A 27043-nucleotide genomic window follows, 5' to 3' on the forward strand; every position below is an offset into this window, starting at 1 on the left:
GTCATATTCTGTTAAACGTGTCAACCCTGCATGCTGTGTCGACCCATTTTGGTTGGTTCCAGGTTGTTAAAGCTGCTCCCCGTACCACTACGTCATCTAGTGGAAGAATCAAAAAGTGCACGTGCCTTTTTAGAAACTTAGAAACGACAAAATATCAACTTAAAGTTCGACAGGATCACATGGTAATATTTCCTCAACTATCCTTCTAAAAAGAATGGACCCAGTTTTCATCTTAAAATGTATTAATCCTCAGTACATTTATGTTACCGGTACTTCTGTTTCATATAAAATAATAATATATATTATAGTGATTAGAACTTGTTTGTGACATTTACTTAATAACAAACTGGTCACTTTTTAGTTTGTTCTGTGAAGTTACATGTTGCATGAAATCTAATATCGAAGCCACACAGTGTTAAATGGTAAATGATCATAAAACAGAGAAGTTCTGCCGTAAACACCAATAATAATTTTGGGTTTTTTATCAAATAATCATGTGGCATCAGCAGCCTCAGTCATTTCGGATGTGGGTGACAGAGAGATTGAATACATGTCAATATATCAGTCATAATAATTAAATAACATAAAATCTATAGTAACACCCTAAAGGGACTATTCTATGTGGGTTTTTTTTTTCTTTAAGCACATTTTGTTGCTAATTCTGCACTTTTACCTGTGATGAAGTGTAATAGATGAAGTACACTTTAACTGTTACTTTTACTTGTGTGGAAGATAGGAAAACTTTGTGCCCCACTGATGGTCATATACTGTAGGTGTATGCAGTTAAAGCTGGAGTGCATGACTTTTTCATATAAATGAACATTGTTGACATTCAAGCCCTTACCAAACAAGTTCAGAAAATGCTTATCAAGCCTGTCACCAGCAGGCAGACCTCCCTCTGTATTTGGCAGTAGTTATTAATTCTGGTGTCTGTGGTCACATTCCTGTGCTGGTGCACCAGTAGTGATCGTGCCAGCAATGATTGGTGTTCCAGAGCTGAGGGGGGCAGCAGCCGTAACAACGGAGTAGGCTACAGCAGCTAGGGCTGCGGTCTAATAATCAAAAACATTACGTCCTGTATCTTTTCCTAAACACTTTTCCTTCACCTCTATGGAAACTGGGGTCAAGGAAAGATGTGAAGGAGACTTAGGAAAAGAGACCCACAGTATTAAGGAAACCTGACTGCACTCACACTTGGCTACGCAGCTATAAAATGGTAGATGTTGCTGCCACAAAGAACTGTGGAACGGCATGATCTCCTTTTCTTATGTAAGTGGTATGTAACTGGTCAGTGTCCACCATGCAAAAGAATAAGAAAGGGACCATTGAACACCTTTACTTAGCATTTAGAGAATTTAACAGCTCTTATCATGGCTGTGACTTAGATACTTTCAGGTTGTCACTCAGTTAGGAACCTTCCCAAGCAAAAAAAGACTATTCAATAGCAGCCCAGGCATCTGGTGGAGCCTATGGCATCTTAAGTGTATCAAGTGTTTGTGTAATTACTCTCACTGTCAGAAGGGGGAGACAAAAGTTCCACACTGCAGGTTTAAGTTAGATAATAATTGAATTCATCACTGAATTACAAAGGAGAAAAGAGAAGATCTTAAAACAGTGTTCTTGAACATGGTATTTAGCATCTGAAGTAAAAGGTACACAATGAAATGAGAAGAGAGAGAAAAAGTAAAGTATCTTAAATCCTTTAATAGGTGCAGTGATAATTATAAATACTAAGTACTGTAGCACACACAAACCATTATATACACAAAGATGTTTCAGTGTAGTTTATAAAGCTTTCAGACTATTATAGGCTTTTCAATCCAAATGTTGGCACAAGTCAATTATCTGAGTTCCTTATTTACAGCACAACTACTTCTAGACGTATTTAAAAAGTTGGCAGCGCCCCAAGGTGCCGGGGCGAACATGATCGTAACAAGTTCGTCTTGAAGAAAGTATACAGTACACAGAAAATGACACCATGTGAGGTCACTACATGACATTCAGAGTGAGAAGTTGAAAGCCTGAGAAACTGGATTCCCACGAAACAAACACACAAACTTTGGTTGTTGCACCAACAAGTCAAGTTTTGTTACACTGCCAACGACAGTATCAAAGGAAGTCAGGGATACGATTTTTTTTTTTAATAACCTGTTTCCAAAATCCAATCAAGTACAAATGTAGAAATATACGTACAGAAAAAACGTAGAAACTTGTATTCATAAGGCAGAAGTGCTTTTCCGGGGTTGCAACTGTTAATATTGAGAAGAAACACCCCTGAGAGTCAAACTCTGCAGGTTTTTTAGCGTCAAAACGGCTTGAATGTGGTTATATTTGTACGAATGTAACACATCTACTGTACATACAGTATACCTTTAAACCATATCATCTGTGTATGTAATAAAGAGGCTTTAAATGTTAGACTTGAGTGTTCAATGTAAACTAACTGTGCCTGTTGCAGGAAAAGCATGAAAAAATCTAAAAGCACATGGATACTAGCAGTTTTTCACTTTAGTATAGTTCCTTATGTTGTCTTTGATTGCTGATGATTACTGAAGTAACATTGACACTTTGTCTACACCAGTGTGCAGTGAAGGCAGCACATCAGTAGCTGCAGTTGTAGCAGTATATACCACTGGACTAGCCACACAATCATGTACTTTAGCTTCTAAGGGGAAACAGACATGAACTTAAAGCCTTAAACAATGCTTCAGTCTGTACTCAGTGGTTACTCGGTAGATACAGACAGTTTGGTGGTAAAATGTAAGTGAATTCTTCAGATCATTACTGAAAAATGCAGCTGACACACAGCTGGTGCAGACAAGGTGACAAGGCGAGACGAGGCAAGCACAGAAAGATACAGCAAAAGAAAAAAAAATAATAATCATTTTTTTCAAGTAGATCCTGAAGAAATTGAAAGTTTTCATCTCATACATAATACAGAGATAATTATCTAATAATTATTCTGATAGCATATCAGCCATTTTTTCTCACCATTGATGAAACACATTTGCTTCTTTACCTACAATGATGAAATATTTGTTTATGCATATAATGAAGAGAGACTATTAATATTCATGCTTCATACCTCACTACATACACAAACCCTACAGGCTAATTCTTCAGGCAGTGATGCATTAGAGCGGTTCCTGTCTTAGCACCTTTACAAAATGTCATTCATAGACATAGAGATCCTGACTTCAAAATACACTTTCCATCATTTCATAGGTTTACCATTTTTTTTTTTTACCATTATGAATTTGTGCTTTGTTGAAATGCATATGAATTCACACAGTGCCATATCATTTTTGCAATCAAAAAAGTAATATTTTATGTTGTACAAACTTGATAAGTTGTCACATTGAATCATTCAATCAAATGTACTTTGCCTGTATGAATTTGTTGCTGTGAATTCCACGTCACAAATCAGGTCATGAGATTACTGCATTATCCCAAAGTTAAGAATCAATCATCTTCCTTATATTAGTAGATTTATGAGTATACTTAGAACTTCAGAAAAATAATTCATTTCATTCCCAATGCTGTATGGGAAAAGTAGTTCATCTGGGCCACACAGCTCCATGATGCTGTACTTCTTATTATACACTAGAACTGTTGGATGAAAAGCAGCGTCGATTACACCATTATTCTTAGATCTTTATCTGTGTGGCAGAACATGTAAAGAGAGGTCACGTACCAAATCAAAAGGGTTATTCTCTGCACAGTAGCAAGTTGTCCTCTGTCAGCCTCATGTGCTTAGCTGTGCTTTGAGCTGAATGCTAACCACAGCATATGCACATGGCTACAGGTAGCTGCTTACATGCTAATGTTTAACAAGTAACATTTAGCGCGTAGATCTCCGTTAACATACAGGGGCTTAGTTGGTTTTTGGGTAAAATGAATGGAGAATGTACAACTGAAACCAGAGACTGACCAGAGAAAAAGGAAGCAGACATTTTTCAGCTTTGAATTTCTGAGCATGGCAGACATTACACGGACATTACACACAGACCGCACACCGTATCTACATCTCTCAGGGCTCCAGCCTGCGCAGAGCCGTGTGGAGGATACAGGACGTGGTCCTGGTCTCAGCTCATCTGCTCCACGTAGGCAGACAGCAGAAGTCTAGGAGGCAGAAACTGTTCTTGTTTGTTCACCACTTCGGTCTGACGTGAGCCGTTGTTGTCGGTGCCTGAGAGTCCAACAAACAGACTTTGATCACTATCATGTAACTGAAAAACATTAAGCTGGCTTTGTGAGTCCAACCAGGCTGTGTAAATATGATTATGTAAACAGAGCAGCATCAATAACGGTTGTACAAAAGATTTAATACAACTGCTTAAGTGCTATGAGTATGTCAAAGCTTTTGATGGTCGATACAGATATTTGTCAAACGATTAACTGATGTTTCCTGACAATATTTCTGTGATGAAAACTGCACACAGATGGAAAAACAGGCTTTAATAAATGGTAATCCAATGTTCAAACAACATTCTCCACCACATTTTAGGGGGAAGAACACTGACTAGCCTGACATATTTGTCCAGGCTGCCTAATGTGTTTCCACTCACTTGCAGAGACGAGGTCCATATACTGGCAGACGGCGTGAAGCAGCAGTCTCTCAAAGCTGATTCACAAACACAAACAACAGAGAAATGACTCGGTGTCCTCTAACCACTAAAAGAAACAATCAACAGAGTATTCTTTCTGGAGTGAACCAGTTTCCCAGCACAGTTTAATAAAGTTATGTGTGTGTTAATGACAATTATTTGAGACTTTTTTTTGTTGTTGCTGTTGTTTGACTTCCTGCTGCTGCAGTGACTCCACTTCTCTGTGTGGATCACACAGGGTTCATGTTCTCTAATATAACCTGGTTTTCCAGGTGGGGAAACATAATTAGGACACATCGGTCAGGGACTTCATCTTTCAGGCACCAGTGAGACATGAACCACGATCCAGGACGCTCAGTTTAAGTAACTTGTCCATGAGTATGAAGGCTTATAAGAACACTTTAAAGAATATAGAAAAAGGATTTCTACCTGCTGGCAAGTTTGGTTGTGTAAACTGAGTGTGGTTGAGCGTTGAAGAAGCTCAGAAGGTTTTCCTCAAGTACTTCCAGAGTTCCCTGTAAGGAGAAAAAACACAGTGAATATAAATCTTGGCCCATCCAATCGGCATGATCAGTGACAAAACGTTTACATTCCAAGCACAATGAGACGAGATACCACTCACCACGGGGATTTGTTTCCGCCTCAGAGTCGCTCGCAGCCGACGGTCGATTCTCTGAAAGCAGTCCTGAGCAGTGAAGGCAAGATTTACTGTGAAGAGATGAGTGACAGTCAGCCAGACAGCCACGCTTGAAAACAACCGGCCCAAAAACAAGCACAAACTGAGACGCTCACCATTCCTCTCGTCTTTGAGGGGCCGGGTGGTGTTTTTCTTCTTGGCGCCCTCCTGCTCCAGTAGAGACAGCAGCCTCTCCTGCTCCTCACCAGAGCAGTTCATGAAGTCATTCCATGGCTAAAAGAACAAGAGAGGAATGAGGCCAATTTTTAAGATAATGCTTGTATTATTGGGTGCTTCTAGATTTGATCATGCATGGATCACAGATGCAAATCAAGCACTTAGTATTTTGTAAGGTAAAACTCAACTGCCTGGAAACTTGCAGTCTTTAGTGCTGGGAAGAAAAACAAAAAAGCTAAAACCTAAAACCAATTTAGAACTACTGCCACTCCTGCAGTGTTAATGATAAAGGCAGCAAAGTTGAAGCCCAGCTGAGGACAACTTACCTCTATGTAGTTTCCGTTGGTGCAGGCCTCAGTGAAGATGGACGGGATGGCCGGGTTACTGCAAACTTCCAAATCATCTTTGGAGCACTCATCCCTCTCAAGAAGATTAGCAAGGAAGCGTGCTGATTTTCAGAGAAGAAGAGAGGAGATAGAGGGACAGTAGTGATAAAAGCAAAACTTCAGTGACAGAATTATGAATCCAAAGTAGGGATGCACAATAATTATCGGGCTGATAACAGGAAATTATGACGTCATCCCGATAAGTCCGATATCATGACGAACAGCCCCGATAACATGTGTTTTTGTCAGCACGGCAGTGCCTCGCTCCCACTATGAGACCCGAATGGCCTGCAGTGAATGCTGCGTTCAAGTGACGTTGGCATAATCAGAAAAAACTCTCTCACTGGGAAAAACCAAGAATACCCCCTCATGCCAGAAAACAACTTGTTAACTCTTTTTGCTAGTTGCTGACTTGAATTAACATTCACAGTATTTTTTCACATGTTATACACAAAAAATAGAAACATGAACTTAAATAGGCCGAAAGAACGACTGGCAAACGAGGGAACGGGGGAATGTACGTTACACCTTGAATGCAGCATGCGGCACAGCGTGCTTATGAAAACAGAGTTCAGACTTCTTCAAAGTTTCCAAAGGAGACAGTTCGCTGGTTATTCGTAACAAATGTTCCAAGCGAGTTCCACTAGGAGCGAGAAATGGCACAAGCTTTAATACCTGATCAGTCACCTGAAACATAACCACCGCTTTGACAGAGTTTGGAAAGCGTATGAGGACGCCCGGCCTGCTAAAGACGCTAACGTTAGCAAGCAAGCCGCAAAGAAGCCACCGGGACTTACGCGTCGGCGAGGCTTTCGAAAAGTCCAAGAAATTTGCCAAAGATGACCCACGGGCTAAGGTTATTGAAGATTTAATCATGGACATGATGGTGCTTGACTTACTATGGACTGCCCTTCTTCAGTTTGTTAACATAGATAAGTCTAAGTAAGGGATCATGTATCTTCCTTCAGGATGACATAGAAGCCCTGTTTTAGTGCTCATAAACCAAAGTGCTAGGGAGCAAATACCTGCAGAAATAAAGACACTCCCATCAGCCTCAGCTGCACCTTTTGCTAATTAGCTAAATATTAGCATGCAGTCTTAAAAAGCTAAGCTAAGATGGACATGGTAAACATTAGACGTAGCTGCTAAACATCAGCATGTTAACAAAGCCAGTGAGGCGGATCTTACTCCTCAGAGGATGAACCGTGGAGATCTGAATGATCGGGCACTGTAATGAACCCAGCTGCCTCCAGAGGACACCAACACGACTATCCTGTTTTCAGCATCGCTAACCGGTGAGTGGCTTTTACTGGTTTTAATTGGGCAGTCAGTAACACACACGCTGATCAAAACCTGTGGATTTACAGATATTTCAGTGTTTGGTTCAACCATCGGTTAACTGGACTGAGCAGAAACTACAGAGACCCACCATCACTCGAACGCTGCGACATTCAAGGAAAATACACATTCTGCATGTTGGTGTTGTTGAGCTCACAGCTGTTTGTTTACCAAACCTGAATGAACAAAGTGAATCTGAGTCAGTTTTTAATTCTGATGTGAAGATGCAGCGTCCAGAAGGTTTATTTTAACATGTTGGAAAAGAAGCACTTCATTTTCTACTTTGATTACTTGGAGGCAGAGTTAAAGAAACAGAAACTGAGCTGTTAGATCAAATGTAAAGAAGTTACAACCACTTCCTGTCAGTTTTCACTTCTGATAAACTGGAAATATTTCATGTTAAACCCTGTTACCGTGGTTACTCAGTGTGATCTGTGATGTCACAGTGTTGTCTGTGATGTCACAAATTGACCTGTGATGTCAGTGTGTGATGTCAGTGTGTGATGTCAGTGTGTGATGTCAGTGTGTGATGTCAGTGTGTGATGTCACAGTGTGTGATGTGATGTCACAGTGTGATGTCACAGTGTGATGTCACCGTGTGTGATGTCACCGTGTGTGATGTCACCGTGTGATGTGATGTCACAGTGTGATGTGATGTCACAGTGTGATGTCAGTGTGTGATGTCACAGTGTGATGTCACCATGTGATGTCAGTGTGACGTCACCGTGTGATGTCAGTGTGACGTCACCGTGTGATGTCACTGTGTGATGTCACTGTGTTATCTCTGATGTCACTGTGATGTCAATGTGTGATGTCAGTGTGTGATGTCACTGTGTGATGTCACTGTGAGATGTCACTGTGTGATGTCACTGTGTGATGCCACTGTGATGGTCATTTCTAATTATATCATTCTGAGTCACCTGAAACATAACCACCGCTTTGACAGAGTTTGGAAAGCGTATGAGGACGCCCGGCCTGCTAAAGATGCTAACGTTAGCAAGCAAGCCGCAAAGAAGCCACCGGGACTTACGCGATGGTGAGGTGCCAAAGATGACCCACGGGCTCAGGTTATTGAAGATTTATTCATGGACGTGATGGTGCTTGACTTACTATGGACTGCCCTTCTTCAGTTTACATAGATAAGTCTAAGTAAGGGATCATGTATCTTCCTTCAGTGTTTAAATTAACTTCAGGATGACATAGAAGCCCGTCGCGACGCTTCTCCGTAGGAAACTGCTCACTATACATTATCCCACTTAGAACACGGCTTATTACTAAAGCATTCAATAGTGTGACACAAAATACTGATTAATACATATTTTATTGATTTAAAATGAGTCTACTCTCGCCTGTCACCGCTCTCACTGCGCAGCGGCTCTGAAAGTAAACACGTACGTTGCGTAGCAACTGCCTCTCACTGTGCGCAGGCTGGCAGGAAAACTTATTTCTTTACAGATATTCAGCGAAATCATGTCGAATGTGGAGAAGTGACGGGATATCCCAGACCTGAGAGACGTAGCTGGAGACAGAGTTTGGTTTACCGCTATTTTTTCGGACTGATGGATAAAAGTCCTGCATCAGCTGATTTCTGCTTTCAGCGTCAGACATTAAAAAATCTGTCTCCAGTTTTGTCTCCACTCAGCAGTCTTTTAGCAGACCGATCGTCCATGCTTTCTCTTGGTGTTTTTTTCATGTCTGTCGGCTTCAATCTGGTCAATCTCTGCGTCCTCAAGTCTTTTGTGTCTTAATATCGCTCCTGCTGTCGGTCCAGCGTTGTTCTTTACTTTTCTCGTCTTTTTTGCTGGGGACATCATTCTCCAGCCAAGTGTTTGGTCCTCTCCAAACAAATTAAAAATAATGTACGGAAAATGCTCCATATTATGCCACTCAAATCAGCTGGCGATGTGTTATTGAGCTTGGTACATTAAGGGATTGCCCCTTTAGTCTGTGACTGTTAGGAACACAGCTGAATTTTCGCGATTGACCAATCAGAATTGAGTATTTAAGAGTGCCGTCTTCTAACTTCTGTCAGTACAATATGCACTGTGCATTATTTTTGTTGTCATTGAGGAATGCACTTCTTCAGTTTGTTTAAATAGAAATGTTTGAATCTAACTTGTGCCAGTGCATTAATTTTCTATGTATATTTATTTTTTGTAAACTTCTGGAATGCACTTTTTCAGTTTGTAATCCTGATGCATGTATTTGCATCATTTCAAGGGGCCTTTATTTTTTATATCAGTAAGTAATGCACCTTATTTAAATTGATGTGAGATATCAAATAGGTTTGTTTGATAGCTTTAAGAACATGTTTGAGAGGCTTACCAATAGTTTTTCATTGGAAAAATAAATATCTCTTCATTTAAAGAGTCAAAACCGTTTTTGGTTTTGTTCGTGGTATTGATATCATGATGTTAGGTATATGTGTGTGTTATCAGTTATCGGTATCGGCCTTTAGGAGCTGAAAGTTATCGGTTATCGGTATCGGTTTTAAAAAACAGTTATCGTGCATCCCTAATCCAAAGTGTTAATTCTTGAGACAAAAAGCACACTTCAGTAGCACTGGCATTTTTGTAGTAAAAGTGGTTCAATGTAAATGCTCTTTTCCACTGTTGAAGGGCACACAGATGAAAGGCTTGTCCAGCATTGTTCAGCCTACAGTGGATGACAATATTTTGTAATCTGACCATGCGAAATGTGAGCTTACTGTTCTCCTGCCGGCGGAGGCTCTTCTTGCCTTTGGCTCGGGGAGTGAGGTCAGAGTTGCGGATGGCTTGGTTGATATAAAACTGCTTCTTCTTGGATGGAGACACTCGTTTGGCGGGAGAGCTGGGCAGGGAGGTGCATTTACGCTCCTCTATCAGGCTGTGAAAACAGAGGGCAACGTGTTAATTTAGCCAATCTGGTCACACAGTTTCTGAAGGGGAAATACCAGCTCCTAATGTTGAAGGGATGTAGTTCACTTTTTTTTGGTGTACCCAGTTTCTCAAGCTGCTGCATATACTTCTTCAGACTATTTTCTTAAAATGTCTTCAACAACAACTAGTAAGTGCACAGGTATACACCCAGAACCTGTAATCATTCAGCTGTGGGTTACATGTACACTAAAGGTAGACAGGGCTATAGTAACAGGCAGCACATTTTCCTCAATACACAAGATAAGGAAAAAGAGTTTCGCTATCTAATCTTTAGCAGTTTCAGTGACCTTGTGTGGTTCTTGCTTTGACCGGTCTGTGCTTCTTGTGCCTTTAAATTTAAATATTTTTTAGAGCACACAGGCGATGTCATTTTAAGGTCTGTGTATTTCAAGCAGGAGCGAGACACCATCTCTCTCTTCAACACCAGCTTACTTCATAATTGCAAGATGACGGTGCGAAATGGTGCACCTATATGGGCATGCAGTATGTTATTACACCATAATCTTATTTGCAATGCTATCCAAGGAAAGAAGAAGAATACTCCGAACAGCTACATTGGCTTTGAAAGGGGAAGAAGATCGCCACGATGCTGAAACACCCCAAAACATTTGCTAATGACTCCTTCACTGCTGCTTCTATTTCCTGTTTTCTAAATTCTCTCTGCAGAGTTTTGAAATGGGTGAGAGCCAGTAGAGCATCCTGCCGCAGCTTCGGATGTAGGTCAGTGGGTGCTGTGTGGACCCGCCTCTGCTGGGTTTTCTGCCTGGGAGTTGCTCAGCTGATGCCATTTTTAGCCTGAGCCCTGCTGGCTGTTACAACAATACAGCAACGTAATATGATGTCATCTGAGCCTTAGGTTTGATCACAACCAGAAATCATGTAACTTAGCTGACATGCAAACCTTAGCAAGCTTGAAACTTACCAAACCAGGCAGTGGCCTTCGTGCAGTTTTTTTTTAATAATACTTACATACAAGCAATACGGTCTTTGCATACACTTCGTCTCACTTCTGCAACTTGATCTTTACACGTTCACAGAAACATCTCTATTTAATCAGACGATTTATTGGGAGAAACACCATGTTTTAAATTAAATGTAAACATTCCATGGCAACCGATATATCCTGGTCAGCTAGTTAGCTTACCAGCTGCTAAAAGGCTAACAGTGACAGAATATAAAACTAAGCGGCCTCTTAAAACCTTAACACCAACGTCAACCAAACTAGCAAATGTCGAGATTTGTTGATTAGCTAGAGAGCTGGCACAATTTCAGCAAACGTTAATCTAAACCCGCACACAACCCCTAACGTAAAAAAGCTACACTAGCTTTTTAAATGGGAGTTGTAATTCGGGCTAACGCTAACTAGCTTCCTAACGTCACACACTCGTAATTTTCACTCACATATAATCCTGTTCCTCATTGCTATTTGTCAAAACGACCATCTTATTCCAGGAGAACAAACGGAGGGATCCCAAGCTCTGGATCTTGACAGGACGTGTGAAAAATATAACACACCCGGAACGACAAACAAAAGTTAAAACAGCGAGTACGTTTAGCAGATTATCTTGTAAGTAGCTAGCTCCTTGGCTGCTAGCTTGAACCACCAGAACAAAAATAACTGCTGTCCTCCCACTATGAAACAAAGAGGGAAGAAGAAGTAAGAGTTCTCACTCTGCCTCTATGTAGTTATAGTTGATAGGGTGTCTAAACCTTTTTATCACGTCAACATATCACCTGTACTTATTTAATTTAACACATTTTAAGAACATTTAAGAGTATTTTTTATTAAGATTTTCCACTGTAGATTTCAGAATGTAAACATCGTTGGATTTTAACGTGTTGCTATTGTGCTTATTACCACTAGAAAAACAGATTTTTGGACATTTTGGACCATATCACAGACACATAACACAAAGATATGTTGATATTAAAATTACCACATGATGGCTAATGCAAGTTGTTTCTTGTTGTGTTGCTGTTGTTGTTTTGTGCAACCTTTCGTGCAACAAACCGATTCAATGTGCACGCTTAGACTGTGGTTGTTGTTTTTTTTTAACTCGAGTGATTCGTCTTGACGATAGACGATCTTTGATACACCGAGTCAAACAAATTCTTGTCATAACTTGCAAAATAAAGCCTCTGCCACCTCCATCATCTTTATAATGTGGAACCTTTGGGTGGTATCAGCTCGGATATGATCGGAATCTGAAATAACAATGACTTTTCCACTCATTCAGCGTTTGTGTGCCCGTTACCATAACAGCCAGTTTAATAGGCCTGCCACATAGTTATCTAATTGTTCTGAGCTTTTCTCACTGCTGCTGGAGGAAGACAGAGTCTGTGGCACAGTTTTTGGCAGAACACAAAACTCTGTAAAGTCTGGACATTTCTTTCATTTTTAAAAGCATTTTTGAGAGATGTTTGGACACTATCAGAGGGGATTCTCAGGGGTGCTTTTCTATGCATTTTGTAATGTGGAAAGAGAAGAAAAGAAGTACATTAATGTTAAGAAAACATGAACCAGACACTTGTCCGATGATCGCGGGCAACTCTAAGAAATCAGTTCCCAGGAGGAGAACTGTGAAGCCAGAGGAGAAGGTTAAAGTTACTACATCAGACAGCAAATGTCCTACAACTACATGTGAGACATCAGGGAATATAATGAGGCTTTGTGTCAATCTAATGCCTGTTCTGGCAGCAGCCAAGGAGCCTGTGGAGGAAGAGGAGGGTAAAGAAGAAGACAGCAGCTGTTCAAGTAAAATTAAACCAGAAACCAGCAGCAAGAATGAGCGATCTGTCAGAGAGTCAGTGGAACAAACACTTGATCCATGTGATTCTTGGTCAGTGTTAAATTTGGACACCGACACCAAACAACCACAAAGTCCTCAGTGTGTGCTGCCACCTATAACTCAACCTAAAGCATCTCCTGAGTGTTGTGGCGGTCAGAGGACCAAGAGGTGCCACACACCTCTACCTCCCATCAGCTTATCTGAGCACACCAGAGCCAGCTCGACAAACTTCAAAACAAAAGGCTGCGGAGGTGACGGTTTAGCCGGAGGACAAGAACCAGACAGCAGGCCCTGGATCGACAACCCTCTGTTCTCTAAATGTGTGAGTAAACCACAAAACCAGCTGACTAATTATGATCTGTGTCATTTTTTAAACCACCATTTTAGACTGATCACATCTCCTCCTGAAAACCCTGAGATGGGAAGAGAGTGCTGACGGGTTTTTGCTCATGTAAAAGTGGTTCATCTTCTCCTACAAGGACAGTAAGAGCTTTATGTTGTGCTGATCGTGATGAGCAGGTCTCTGAGAGTGGGAAATGATTGAGTCACAGTTTAACACAACTGGGGAAGAACACATTAGCCAAGCGGAGTCAAAATCCACAAGGTTTTGGGCAATAAAAAGGGTTTTAAAAGTGACTTCCTGAGCAATGATTGAGTCACTGGTACTGTTAAGAAACAATACACACACACATACAACAACATGATGATACAACACACAGCAAATCTCCTTTATTGTCCTTTTAATGTTACAACAGATGAAAACAGGTCTTTGCTCCAGTTGTTACCTTGAACTTGCTTTACTCTTCAAATGTTACAGGATGCAAATAATTTGGTGGCTCATTATTTGTAAAGTATTGCAAAAGTTTTTATCACATATTTACACGTCTGTGAGTTGTTAGCAGCTTCACCACACAGACATTTCCCATCAAACGTCTCACACGGTTTCATTTCAAAAACTGTCGAAGGGCCAAAGAGGTCAAATTATCCAATATTTCACGACTCAAGACTAGAGAAAAGTCCAGAAAATGTATACAAGTTTGTGTAGCAGAACCTTTTTCCTCTTTCCTCTTTCATTAATCATCTCATGACCCCACAGACTTATCTTGTGACATTTTGGAGTCACCCACCCGACGTCTGTACTGTAAATGAAGAAGTTAAAACAAACTCACACATTGATTCATCAATATTAAGGATCGAATAATGACACATATAATAACACATCAGCCACAGGGGATATTGTTCTGCAGAGCATACTGCAGACTGATACTTTAAGTACATTTTGTTGTTAATACTTATGTAGTTTTATTCAAGTGTGATATTGGATGCAGGGTTTCTACACTGTGGTATTGGTGTTTTTACTTACATAATGGATCTGAGTACTTCCTCCACCACTGTCAGAAATCATAGCCAACAAAATACACAGACAACTCTACAGCAGGACGACCCTGGGTAAGTTCATGAAAGCAGATTTGAAACTTTAAAGTGTTTTTAAAGCTCTGACTGACTTACCTCTCTGGTTCCATGTGCAGAGATCTCCTGAGTTTCGTCTTCCTGACATCTCCTTGTCCAGTCTGGACGCCCTGCTGCAGACAGTCACACAGAAGCTGGGGAGGAAGAGGAGAGGTGGTGATGAAGGACCACGCAGACTTATCCAGTCCGATCATCTCCTCGTGGCTGTTAGGGAACAACGTTTGAGAGAGAAGAGTGTCAGGCAGCAGCTCGACCGCTGCAAGGGTGACAGGAGCCTGGCCAACATGTATGATTGGTGGTTTTTGGGTGCAATTTTTATCTTAGTATTTGTTGTACTGTAGTTATAGTATGAAGGCGAATATAGAAAGTAGGCTACATTATCAGGATTATAGTCATGACCACACTGAGAAACAGGCTGGAAAATTTGATGGTAATTTATTGTTTATTAGTTAAATGAAATTTGATGTCTCCTTTTTAAATCACTGTTGCTCTATTTGGCCTCATGCAGATGTTTTCGGTCAGATTTCAAGATATTTAATATTTAAAAGTTTGGTGACTAAAGTCTACAAATATTGATCATTATTCAGCCCTTACTGGCCAAGTTTATACCCCAGTAGGTAAAAGTGTTTTTTTTAACTCGTTAGGTAGGTTTATTGCATATAAAGAGTTGCAGGTGGTTGTAACCATGTGTTCATTTATTTATCTGAACAACAGCATTAGATAAAGAAACTGCAGTTTCTGTCATTTTTTTCTTTTAACAGTGAAGCAGTAACAGAAACATCAGTGGCTGCACGCAGTGTAAACAGACAGAGGAGCCTCCCTCCACTTTTTTCTGCACCAAAACCGATGCTCATCCTCACTCTGACGAAGAAAAACCTCCTGCCTTCCAACATGCTGCCGTGATCCACCAAAATCAGCAAACTGGACTCACAACATACAGCAAAGTATTTTTAAAAATGATACAGGAAACCACAGTTTTATTTTCCTTCAGGACGAAACATTCACAAAAGACATACACCCGCTTTTTCTATACTAGCGTATATTCAGTACATAATATGTATCTTATAGTAGTTGCACAGATTTATTAATGTTCAAGTAGAGCTTTTCAAGCATAATAAAAGTACATTCAGCAAAACAGACTTTCATTCCAAAATGAGACATCCACCATTTAAATCCAGCTTAATGTTTAAGTTTTGGGTCACTTCAGCTTTTTCAGTACATTTTACGCTTTTAAACGCCATATTTTAATGTAACAGTTTACATTTTGGAATGAAACCCTTCGAATACTTGATGTTTGTCTCATGCTCATAGTTACTATTGTATAAATTCTCTGAACACATAACACTGCATTACAGTGCAGAAACCACCTGCTTTGGACATTCAGTCAGCTGGGTCATTTTCTGATAGAAACAAAAGGAAGGAAAGGAAAATCAATATTAATAAAACTGTTTAGCAATGGTAATGTATTTGTGTTTGGTGTTTAAAGCTCAGACTTAACGTTACGATTTATTCTTTGATCTATAATAATTTTTGGACTGAATTTGAGTCATGTACAAGAATCTGTAAGAAGACTCTGCAGCTAAAACAGTTTTACCAGATGTTTCAAGAGTTATGCAGGAAGCTTGGATTTCATATTCCTCTATAAGATGAAAAACAAAACTTAACTAATTATTAAATAACAAAAATGGCAGTAAATACCAGGCCGAAGTACAGATTTCTTCCTCATCATATGTAACACCCTCTGACACTGTTACACAATCGCACAAAATAAAAAAAAAAAAACATATTTTACAGATGCAAGACAAAAAAGTCTTTTATATAAAACAACAACACTGAAAGTTCATCATTAAACATTTAAGAGGTATTTAACCAATAACTAACAGTAACAATTCTCTCCACATAAGAGGTACTGTATAATGTTCAGAAACAACCCCTCAAATGCTTTTTGATATATTAAATCATCTTAATAATTACATGTAACACATGTACTTCAGCTGCTGCTTGAGTGTTTGCAGCATTTTCATTTTTAAAGTGCTTTCTGCAAAGTAAAGATGAGATTGTGCGGGGTCTAATGATTGAGCCCTGAGGAACATCACCCTTTGTTTTTACAGCAAGCTTTGCATAACATTGTTTCAGGATAAAGAAACCATAGCTTTGGAGTGATGCGACTGATACAAAAAAAGAAGACACAGTGTAAGATTTATGAGCTCAGATAAAGGGTATAAAGCTACAGATCTGTTAACAAGGTGAACAAGGCACCAGAGCCACAGCAGGAAGCAATAACTTTTGGTTCTTTCTTTAGATAAATGTAACTCTAATGACTCAGTTTTACCAACAAGGATGCCTTCAAAGTCCATCTTTTCCACTGTCCATGTTGCATATTGAGGTCAATGCCAACACTGAGCAACATTCAAATGAACATACAGTAATAAAAAAAGATTTTGACTGTAGTTGGTCCTTTCAACTCGTGTTGCACCAGTCCACTTCATAGTGTGCTGTCCTGTGTGTTGCTGTTGACCATAAAGAGTGCAGTAGGATCTTTACTGGAGTTTTCTGCTTTGTGTTTGGACCCACTGGATTTACTGGATTCTCCTCGAACTTCATCTTTACTGCTGTCTAATGCACTGTTGCTTGCCTGATTCGCCTCATCTGGCTGAGGTATTGTGGTCATTGCCATACTGCTGCTTTTTTGTACGTTTGCTTTGCCTTCTTTGGTTTTTATCTTGCTAGCTTTTGCCTTTTTTGATTTAACCTCTTGCGGTTTGCTGTCAAATGACGTCCCCTGCTGCTGTGGAGTATTGCTTGGCTGAGGGGGTGTGATTGGTGGCGGCGGTTGGATGGTGGGAGGGTTAATCCTGGTGGGCAGTGCAGTCAGGTCAGTCTGTACTGTGCTGTTGCCTGTGACAACCTCTGTGAGGTGGTCGTCGTCAGTCTGCTCCTTGGCGAAGTTGACAAACACCTACAAAAATAAATCGGCTTTAGTGTCATGTACGTCATGTTCTTGTTGTTAACACATCTTAGCATTGATGCTCGCTCATGAATCAAGCAGAAACATGGAGATGAATGAGTTGAGATGAGCTTTTTTTCCTACATAATAATAATAATAATAATCCTCACTTATTGGAAGGAAACTGGATCATTTTACTGTTAACATATCTTTATCCATTTGACAGAATTTGGCAATTCTTCATTAAGTACCTTGCAACTTGCAATAAGAAGACAATCATTACACAACTTTGAAATAAACACAGTATGATAAAAATATGAAAGAGAATGTGAGGGAGTGATGATATATATTTAGGCATGTTAGGATGATGGGGTGGGATTACTGATACTATTTGTTGCCTATTCTCTCCCTCTGTCTCTCTGTCTCCCTCTCTCTCAGCTTTTTTTGTTGTTATCACTGTCATCTGTGCGAGAGTTGAGACTAGAGCCACAGAAGACAGTTAACTCAAGTGTGTGACAGTAACACGCATTTGGAAACAAAACTATCTGATGCAGCAGATCAGCTAGAGCGTTTGCTTAAAATATTATTAGCTGTTAACCAATAATTGTTAAACTTTGAAATTCATGCTTTCCCTAATTTTTTCCTCTAAACACTAGTCAGAGAACAATGACTGATGGGAAATGCCATCCCCTGTGCGAAAAAAAGGATATTTGTGATGCAGAGCTCTGTTTAGTTCTATTTACAGATCGAGAACATTGCACCACACTTATGAGACATTGGAATGCTTTCATCCCAGTTGCATCTTTGTCCTCACCTGGTCCAGAGTGGTCTGTGAAACAGAGAAGTCAATGATACCCAGCTCCTCATAGTTGTTGGAAAGCACATCAAAGACACGAGCCAGGCAGCAGGCGTGTGAGGGCAGCTGGAACTGCAGTACGTTCTGGTGGCGCTCCTTCAGCTCGATGCTGGGAAAAGAGCTCTTCATATAGGTGCTGATGGGGCACGAGTCTGGGTTGGATTTATTGTCAACCAGGCGGATAATGATGGTGTAGCCATCGCCAAACCTGTAAGATGATGGATAGAAAGAAACAACAGTGAAGACTGTACATTGTATGTACTGTAACATCAATAAAGTTTATTGGAATTTGATCAGTGCAGCTCTAAAAAAAACCAACAATATGAAACAACACAAAATACGGAAGAAGTTAATCTTATAACGGCCTATAAAAGCAGAATCAAAGATAGATCTGCAGCCTCATGATGTGTGTTGTTCCTGAGATGGGTCGTCCTGCATGTTTTCTATGGACTGTAAAATAATACATGCTGTTTACGCTGTGCAGCTATTTAACCAGTGTAATATGGGCTTCTTGCAGCTGTATCTTAAATTCTACTTGCAAGAAACGCATTATTTTCACATGCTTACAAGCTGAATTACTGAAAAAAAAAATCAAAAATGAGCACTGGGCCATTTTAATTTAAATGAGAAGGTTTCAATATGTTATAGGAGTATGAGCATATGGTAAGATCAGTACACCAGTATGATACAACATATTTTTTACAAACAAAAACATTAAACAGTCCTGCTCCATTTCAAGGTGATAGACACTATGGTATAAACAATAGGAAAAGGAAAAATCTACACTACAGTATATATTGTTACTGTAAACCTCATTCAGTGACACAGTCAGCTGCTTTATCAGCACACAGAGGGTCAGATCTCTTCACCTCGATGGGAACAATGAAATTATTGAATCAGGAAGCACACTTTGGATTCAGTGCCTTCAGAAAGCCCAGTGGTTGTTTAGTAACTAATATGACTGAGGAGGGGTGAAGTTAAGCAGTGTGAGCACAAAGCTCCAACATTCATTAATTGACTGATAAACTAACATTGTCGAGGTTAGACAGAATACATAAAACCAATTAAGAAAGTTGAGTGGGTTTACCTGTTCTTCAGGTGTTGTACAGATCCAAGACACTGGAATCTGCCGTTGACCATGATAGCCATTCTGGTGCAGAGAGCCTCACATTCCTCCATACTAACCAGACAGACACAAGATAAAACCCATTACTGCACATGAACTATAAGGAAGCGCTTAGCTGACAGGACGTTGTGGGTCATCCTGTTACTGTGTCTTGAGAGTATATATCAGAATGATTTAGTGTACAACTCCTACCTGTGGGAGGTGAGAACTACAGCTCTTCCCTCTTTGGTGACGCTGAGGATGCAGTTCCACAGAAATCTTTTAGCTTTCGGGTCCATGCCAGTGGTGGGCTCATCCTAAGAAGAATCAAAGAAATCAAAGGATCAAGGAAACAACTAAGTGTGAAGGCATCTTCTTTAAGCCTTAAAGGTAATATGACACTCAGAAGGAAAAAAAGGAAAAAAAAAGCCTTCACACTAAGTATGAAGTCAAAACACTATTACACTTCAGCAGCCTTGCAACACACATGAAGCCAGAACTAAAACAGATATTACTGTACTGGCACTAGATACTAGCTAACCACATCATCAAGGAAAAACAAGCTTAATAGTGATTTTGTCAAATTTTTCTTTGTTGTGCTCGTATGTTTTTGGTGCTTTGTGTAGAGATATGCATGTGCTTTTAGTGTCTGAAATGTTATTTATTCAAATGTGAATGTTAATTTAGAGGCCCATGTTTATCCCACTCATATAGAATTTAACTGGTGATTTTCTAAAAGACTCAATCCTTGGCTGCTCTCCAGCTTCTGGTGAATCAGTTGGATTCTCACCAGGAATATAACAGGCGGAGCGCCGATGAGGGCGATGGCAGTGGAGAGTTTTCTCTTGTTCCCTCCGCTGTAGCCTCCAGCCTCTCGCTCACCGTACTGGGTCAGTCCCAGCTTCTTCACCCCCCACTGTGCCACCTACAGGACAGCAGAGAAGGTACATTACTATATAATCCTGCACAGTACAGATATATAATAGTCTCACTGCAGACCAATTTGACACCTAGTCCGAGAAAATTCAGTTGTCACTACTTATAGCGTCTTAATTTCAGTTTTGAGGACAACTGTTCCTTCATGTTACCTTGGTGACGGACTCCTCTGGCACTCCCCGCAGGCGGGCGTACAGCTCTAGATGTTCCCGACCCGTCAGCAGGTCGCTGATGGCGTCAAACTGTGGACAGTAACCCATCAGCTGGTGGACTCGCTCCATCTCTGTCAGCACACTGAAAACCAGAAGAACACACAGTTTCACACAAATACCAGTACTAATACTGCTGCTGTAGCACTACAGCCACCACTGTTACTTTTGCTACTCGGACTACTGACTGACTGAGTATGATTGCTGCTGCTCCTACTACTTTAGTTAATGTACTTGTACTTCTACTGTACTATTGCTAATCTTACTTCCACTGCTGATGTTACTATGTTTTTTCAATGGTGCTACTACTTTAGTACCAAAATGATGATATACATGGTACAGTGGTGGCCTATTACTAGTAATTCAACAACTGCTGTCACCACTAGGACTTCTGATGATTCTACTATTGACATTACGACCACTACAACTACTACAGCTTCTACTGCCACAACTACTACATCTCTTACTACTACCCCGACTAAACTACTTCTAATACTAATGCTATTTCAACTACTGCTACCACAAGTACAACTGCTTCTGCCATTACTATATATGCAACTATTGCTACAATTACTGGTACTGGTACTACTACTGTTGCTAATACTACCTCTATAATTGGCACACTTTCTACTACTAATTAATTACTGATTTTACAACTACTACTTCTACAGTTGTGACTACATCTACTGCTTTTGTAGCTTATTTCAAAGTTTAGGGTTGTTGATGATGGAAAATAACTGAATACCGTACACAAAATTATTTTTTTGTTTGATGTGCTCACAAAGAATAAAATGCCATTATAAAAGTTGAATATCTGTGTGGTAGAGGTGGTTTGTACCTGTGGTGATTAAGGAAAGCCTCTCCATAGGTGATGGCTGTGTCTCCTGTTAGCATGCGAAAGGTAGAGGTCTTCCCTGCTCCGTTCACCCCCAGCAGGCCAAAACACTTGAAGACACACAGAGAACACAAAAAGTTACAATCAAGTTATCTCTGCACATGCAGCAGCGATAGTCAGCACCTGGGACCATTCAGTGATTCATAAGTCCTATTAGAAACGGTTTTCAATGATGACTGTACCTACAGTGGCTGTAGTATATATGGCTGACAAACACAGTGCTTATAAGGACAAAAGTCAGACAATATGTGTTTTTCACTGTACTATGATGTAACGAGTGTTGTTTTTGTTGTGTATATCTCACACCTCGCCACGAGGGATCCCGAGGCAGAGACGATCCACCGCCGGCTTCCTGCCCGAAGTATAAACCTTCAAAACAAGAACTCCTTTGTTACATGATTAACCATTAATTCACAATGATGCAGTCAGAGCAAGAAGTCTGTCAGTGTGGGATCAGAAGGAGAGGTTTACTAAGGACTGTGCTCATAACTAACTCTACTAGTTATTTGTATTTGCGTTTAGTACTTAGTTCGTCCTGCCAATAAACCTAGGTAAGGTATTTTCTGTTAGTGATTATAGTATTTTGGTTCTTGCTTGATAAAGCATTTTTCATTAGGTACTTCCCCTTGTAGTTTCTCCACCAGACCGTTAGAGGACTGTGTTGGTTTTCAGTTGATGGTAATTTCGGTCTAGGTCTTTCCCCCATCTGTTAGAAGGCGCTAGTAGTTTTATGTCTAATTTGGTTTTTCCTATGCCCTATCTGCATAGCGTCTTTTGTTATAAATAAATCTATTGATTTTTGCCCAGCCTGTGTCTGCCGTGTCTGTGTCTACACCTGAGCATCTAAAACCTGCACCGTGACAACAAGCAGAACTCCATAACAACTGAATGCTTAGATCTGCCATTCTGCCACAAACGTGTTAAAGAGGTCAGCAACAACAAAAACAGTTTCAGTTTTACTTTTTAGGCTTGCATGCCGGTTGTACCTTGCTCAGATCAATCATGGTGAGGATGTCTGATTGGGCTTTGCCATTTCTGACTCTCTCTCTTTCCCTGGCGACGTCCTCATCCTCTGGACCAAGAGGAGGCATCTCAGGCTCGACCCACCAAGGCCTGAACATAGGGATACAAGATCACCTTGTATCATTTAACTTTACTACTGTTGGGCAGTGAAACTATGAAAGCAATCTAACATTTCTACAAAGAGGGCATTAATTGGTTTCACACATTTGTTTATCTTTAGAAATCAGTTTGGTACAGATGATGCAGCTCGGTCCCAACCAAAAGCTCTGTCTGCATTTTAGTGAAATATTTGCATCCCACTAACTGTCTACCATTTTCTGATATATGGTAGAGAAGTGAGGTGAGAAATAGGAAAAGCAGAGAGGGTCTTCCACCCATTGAGAGTTGTTTTAAATATACCTGAACCGAATGAAGAACTTGTACTGCAGCAGTATGGTGAAGATGAAGAAGACAACACCTTCAGCTGCCATCGCAAACAGGTTCTTCCCAACAAAGTCCCACTGCAGAGGATCCAGAGTTTGCTTTGTGCCTGGAGGAGGAAGAATGGCATGCAAAGACATTCTTTATATGTCTTAATAGATCTTAAGCATGCATAAAATAAAGCTCTGTGAGATGCTAACGAAAATCTCCATCTAACAACACAATATAAAAATTACTGGATATTATTCAAACTGTTGTGCACAGTTACAACAACAATGCATCAAAAGTGGAGAAGATTAGGGTTTCCTAAGTAATTAAGTTTTGAAATACTGAACAGACGTTTGGATAGTAGACATCTGTTTGTAGGAGGATATAAGGTACCCAGTCTCTGGAAGGCGTCTGCCATGGCCTGGTTTTTGGCCATGTCGATGAGTCCTCGTCCCAGGCAGAAATGAGGGAAGATGAGAAACACCTTTTTTAGGATCCTGTTCACCTCATTCAGATGCTGGAAAGTAACAAGTAAAAAAACAAAAAACAGTGAAGTGAGGACTTTCACAGCCATCAACTTCTCAGAGGATGTACAAATCAAAACTTACTGTACCTCGTCAACAAACAGCTCCAGGACGAAGGTGGCGATGCTGCCGTTGATTCCGATGAAGAGGTTGATGGAGGTAAGAACGACATAGGCTGTGCTGGGGACGGTGAACACAAAGGATGCTGGGTACATCAAAGGGGTGATGGACCACCTAAAAAAGATGACTGGGTTATTCAATCAGTCAAGACAGACAACAATACTTTTGATACAGACCACAATTTGACTGGGACAATAGAGACTTATGTTTCCAGAGACATGAAAATGTTGTCAGATAACAGTAAATTGAAGTAATATGGAAGCAGATCCAACATCTTAATGATTTAATCATTTTCAACATACCATCCTGAGCTCATTCTGCATAGATTACAATTGCAATTGTGTTTGCCTTTGCACACAGTCCAGAGGAGTATACAGCATGCTAAATTTATCTCATCGATGTGCAGCATGATGGCAAGAATTATATTTGGTGAATGACCACAACAATTAGATTAAAATGCTGAGACACATGGATAAAATTTAAAGCGTTTAACCCTGAGCATGAGTCACTCTGATCATTTGGTCTGGCACATGAAGGGTAACAGTAATGGACATAAGTCAGCGGAGTCTGCCTGAACGTACCCATAGAGCAGGAGCAGCAGGACGAGAGCTGGCAGGTTGGTCTCTGAGACGTACGACTGCTGCTGGAAACCAATGAAGATCAGCACCACCATGGTGGCCGGGACGGTGTAGTTCAACTGACAAGATGACAACAAAAACTTAGAAAAAGAGGAAGTCTTTCTTTTATATGGGCTCCAAAAACAGTTTATCCAATGAATACTGTTTTCCATTAATGCAGATGATTTACTGGACCAGCTCTTCTCTTATACAATTTAGGTTAGGATGTTATCAAGTTGACCACAGCATTGCTTCCTTATTGTTAAGCTTCTTCAGCTACCGGGTGACCAAAAAAAAACAAACAAAAAAACCCCAGAAGCCATGCATTAAGAGGCAAGATGATGTTGAATTGTGTTACAGCAAAAGCTGAGCCAGGTTAAAGGCATGTTTATTTGTGCTTTAGAATATAGAGAGAATAAGAAAATAACATTTTATTTCTTTGATTCACTGCTTTGTTCTCACTCCCTCTCTTCACTCACTCTCTAGCTCGCTCAACCACCGCCGCTCTCTCAGTCTCGTCGAGTCCAGAAGGAGGGGCCAACTTTGAATGGCCTTTAACCTTTTTTGCTGGAGCGTTCTGCATTGGTGTCTGCTACAACAATACAGTGGTATCATTGAAATGAATGAGGTGACTGTGTTTTACTGTCGGCTGTCTGAACATAGCCTTACTATAGCTTTTGTACAAGGACCTAATGACAAGCAATAACATGCTTAATTCATAACAGTGAATTATTAGTTGGAATTTAACTTAGATTATCTTTTTTCTGCTATTATCTGCTGGTGATAGTTTTATAATTCTCTCTGATGAAAAAATGCCAACAAATCTGATCAGAAATTATCAACATATTTGCAGAGTGAGCAGATATTTTGTACACTTTTACATTGTCAAACGTTGAAAACCTTGCAATGTAAGTGTGGGACTAGTAGTTGATAGAGTAAAGAAAACGTCTCTTCCCCTTTCTCTTGAGGACTCACCATGTCCCAGGTAAAGTTAGCCAGCCAGTACAGGATCGGTTTGACCCCACTGACAAACTGAAGGTGTTTGGCTTTGCTAACTCGCTCCTCGATCAGGAAAAGGACGAAACTGGCCGGCACAAAGGACATGGCAAAGATCACGCAGATGGAAACCAGAACATCTACTGATGTGGTCATCCTGAAAAAGGAAGTAGGCAAAACAAATTAACATACAGAAAAATACACTGTGGAGCTTTGGATTTTACAATCCACACTTTGTCTTCATCATTTACTTCTGATATTCCATTAATAAGTTCTGTGTAACTTGTCCAAGGCGGTTTCTGTAAAATGTGTACATCAACGGTCAAAAATATTTTGACAGGTTGAGGTATGGCAGATGAGACGAGAAATATTGTTTTTTTTATTTGTTTTGATTTGCTTTTTGACATTACTGCTGACCAATTTTCAAAACATTTTTCCAATTCCAGACAGCCATTGGTTTCCACTCTTGCTGTTATAAAAGTTGACTTTTTAATTGGAGCCTTTTACCATCAAAATCCATGTAGAGGCGCTAAACTTCCTTCAGATAGTAATCCATCAGGCTTAAAGTGTCCTGACTAGGCTGAATTTGCCTCCTGAGACAAAAAGTGGTAACATAACAAGACCTCAAAATCTAAAAAGTGCACAGCAGAGAACTAACATGGCCATTTCGGTGAGTTGCTCCTTGGTGAGGTTGAGCGGGTGGTTGTAGGCAGTGATGCCGTGTTTTCTCCTCTCTGGGCCTGGTGGCAGACTCGCTCTCAGCAGACCATTGTTCATCACATTGACAAATGACACCATGGCATGCCATCCTTTGTTATTGTACCACACCTGAGTATAGCAAAGACAAACATTTTCACTATAAAACTAAACTGTAGCTACAAAACACACCACTTGTTATATATGTCTAAAATGTGCGTTTCTGTAAGATTTTTCCTTTAAAGACAAAATGAAGAGAGGAGGCAGACAAACAGACACACATTTACCTTGACATTGTTCTGACTGTTCAGTCCTCCGAGAAACCCCGGCAGTCTGTTTAGCAGATGATCCAGTGAACTGTTCTGTGATGAATCAAAGATAATCAGAAAACATTAAGAACATCCAGGAAACAGTAGTTTCAGCTAAATGTGACTGACACCGCGTTTATACCTGTGGAACCCGATAACGAGTCCTGATGGCCATGACTGATTCTTGGACAGGGTGGGCCTGAGATAAAGTCTGAGAGGCGCTGCCCCCGAGGGAGAAGCCTCCGTATCTGCAACACAGAAAATAAACTTTGAATAATTTTTTTTTTTAAATTTACAATGTATGATAGCTTCTTGTCAGTTTACACAGGCACAGGAGCCTAAAACTACAGATTCTATTCTAAGGATTGCAGATATTTTGCTTTCAAAGTGATGTTTTCTACCAGCAGCTTACCTGAATTCATTCACCCACTTCTTGGTTTTTATACTGTTGACACAATGACACAAAGGGAAAAGAGTGAATGAAAATATTAATGTATTTTCATTCTGACATCTCATAGCATCAGATTAGTTTCAGGGAATATTTCAATATCACACCATGCTGCTCTTGTGTGAAAAGATATTTCATGTCACCCCCTAAAAATACACAATACGAAACTAACAATAAGGTTGAAAGTCATATGGTTTGTAACAGTAAAGACTTTTCTGATCAAATGAAAATTTTTCTCATTATAAAATAAATAGAGATGTAATATAATATAGATAATAATATAGATATAATTGGGCCGATTTCTCAACACCACAGGAAGAGAAAGCAATAGCACAGTATTTTAGACACTTGCACCTATTCTCAGTACTCACCTCCATCAAAACCAAAAACCTAAACTAGTGAATAAAAGACCCCAAATTAAATGGAAGACCAAATAGTAATGTGTTATTATATTTTGTTTGATGAAGTACCTTTTCTTCAAGATCTGAGAGTAGGTTTTCACCAGGTAATCAGAGATGTTATAACTTGTCAGATTTTGGAGGATGTCTCCAGTCATCCTTTTCATCTGAAAGATAACAACCAGATAAAGACACA

The 27043-nt window shown here is 40.1% G+C and overlaps 2 protein-coding genes across 2 annotated transcripts in view; both read right to left on the bottom strand.

The window, feature by feature from the left end:
- Positions 1-1690: 1690 nt before the first annotated feature.
- r3hdm4 (R3H domain containing 4) lies at positions 1691-11697 on the bottom strand. Its single transcript, XM_041935467.1, has 8 exons — positions 11504-11697; positions 9892-10049; positions 5787-5908; positions 5400-5517; positions 5230-5315; positions 5037-5122; positions 4569-4624; positions 1691-4189 (listed from the first exon to the last, which is right to left on the bottom strand). The coding sequence occupies exons 1-8, from the start codon at positions 11542-11544 to the stop codon at positions 4086-4088; spliced, it is 771 nt and encodes a 256-aa protein (XP_041791401.1). The 5' UTR covers positions 11545-11697; the 3' UTR covers positions 1691-4085.
- Positions 11698-15203: 3506 nt separating this feature from the next.
- abca7 (ATP-binding cassette, sub-family A (ABC1), member 7) overlaps positions 15204-27043 on the bottom strand; it is a 33198-nt gene continuing 21358 nt past the window's right edge. The window contains exons 32-50 of the mRNA XM_041935170.1: positions 26920-27014; positions 26414-26446; positions 26144-26249; positions 25981-26055; positions 25656-25825; positions 24977-25154; positions 23966-24081; positions 23354-23498; positions 23134-23257; positions 22732-22861; positions 22296-22422; positions 21616-21678; positions 21253-21359; positions 20358-20499; positions 20060-20194; positions 19483-19586; positions 19252-19344; positions 18123-18372; positions 15204-17320 (exon numbers count right to left, since the gene is read on the bottom strand). Of these exons, the coding sequence (XP_041791104.1) occupies positions 16847-17320; positions 18123-18372; positions 19252-19344; positions 19483-19586; positions 20060-20194; positions 20358-20499; positions 21253-21359; positions 21616-21678; positions 22296-22422; positions 22732-22861; positions 23134-23257; positions 23354-23498; positions 23966-24081; positions 24977-25154; positions 25656-25825; positions 25981-26055; positions 26144-26249; positions 26414-26446; positions 26920-27014 (2667 nt within the window). The 3' untranslated portion in view covers positions 15204-16846. The remainder of the gene's footprint in view (positions 17321-18122; positions 18373-19251; positions 19345-19482; positions 19587-20059; positions 20195-20357; positions 20500-21252; positions 21360-21615; positions 21679-22295; positions 22423-22731; positions 22862-23133; positions 23258-23353; positions 23499-23965; positions 24082-24976; positions 25155-25655; positions 25826-25980; positions 26056-26143; positions 26250-26413; positions 26447-26919; positions 27015-27043) is intronic.

This window comes from Chelmon rostratus, chromosome 4, assembly GCF_017976325.1.
Source record: "Chelmon rostratus isolate fCheRos1 chromosome 4, fCheRos1.pri, whole genome shotgun sequence".
NCBI lineage: Eukaryota > Metazoa > Chordata > Actinopteri > Chaetodontiformes > Chaetodontidae > Chelmon > Chelmon rostratus.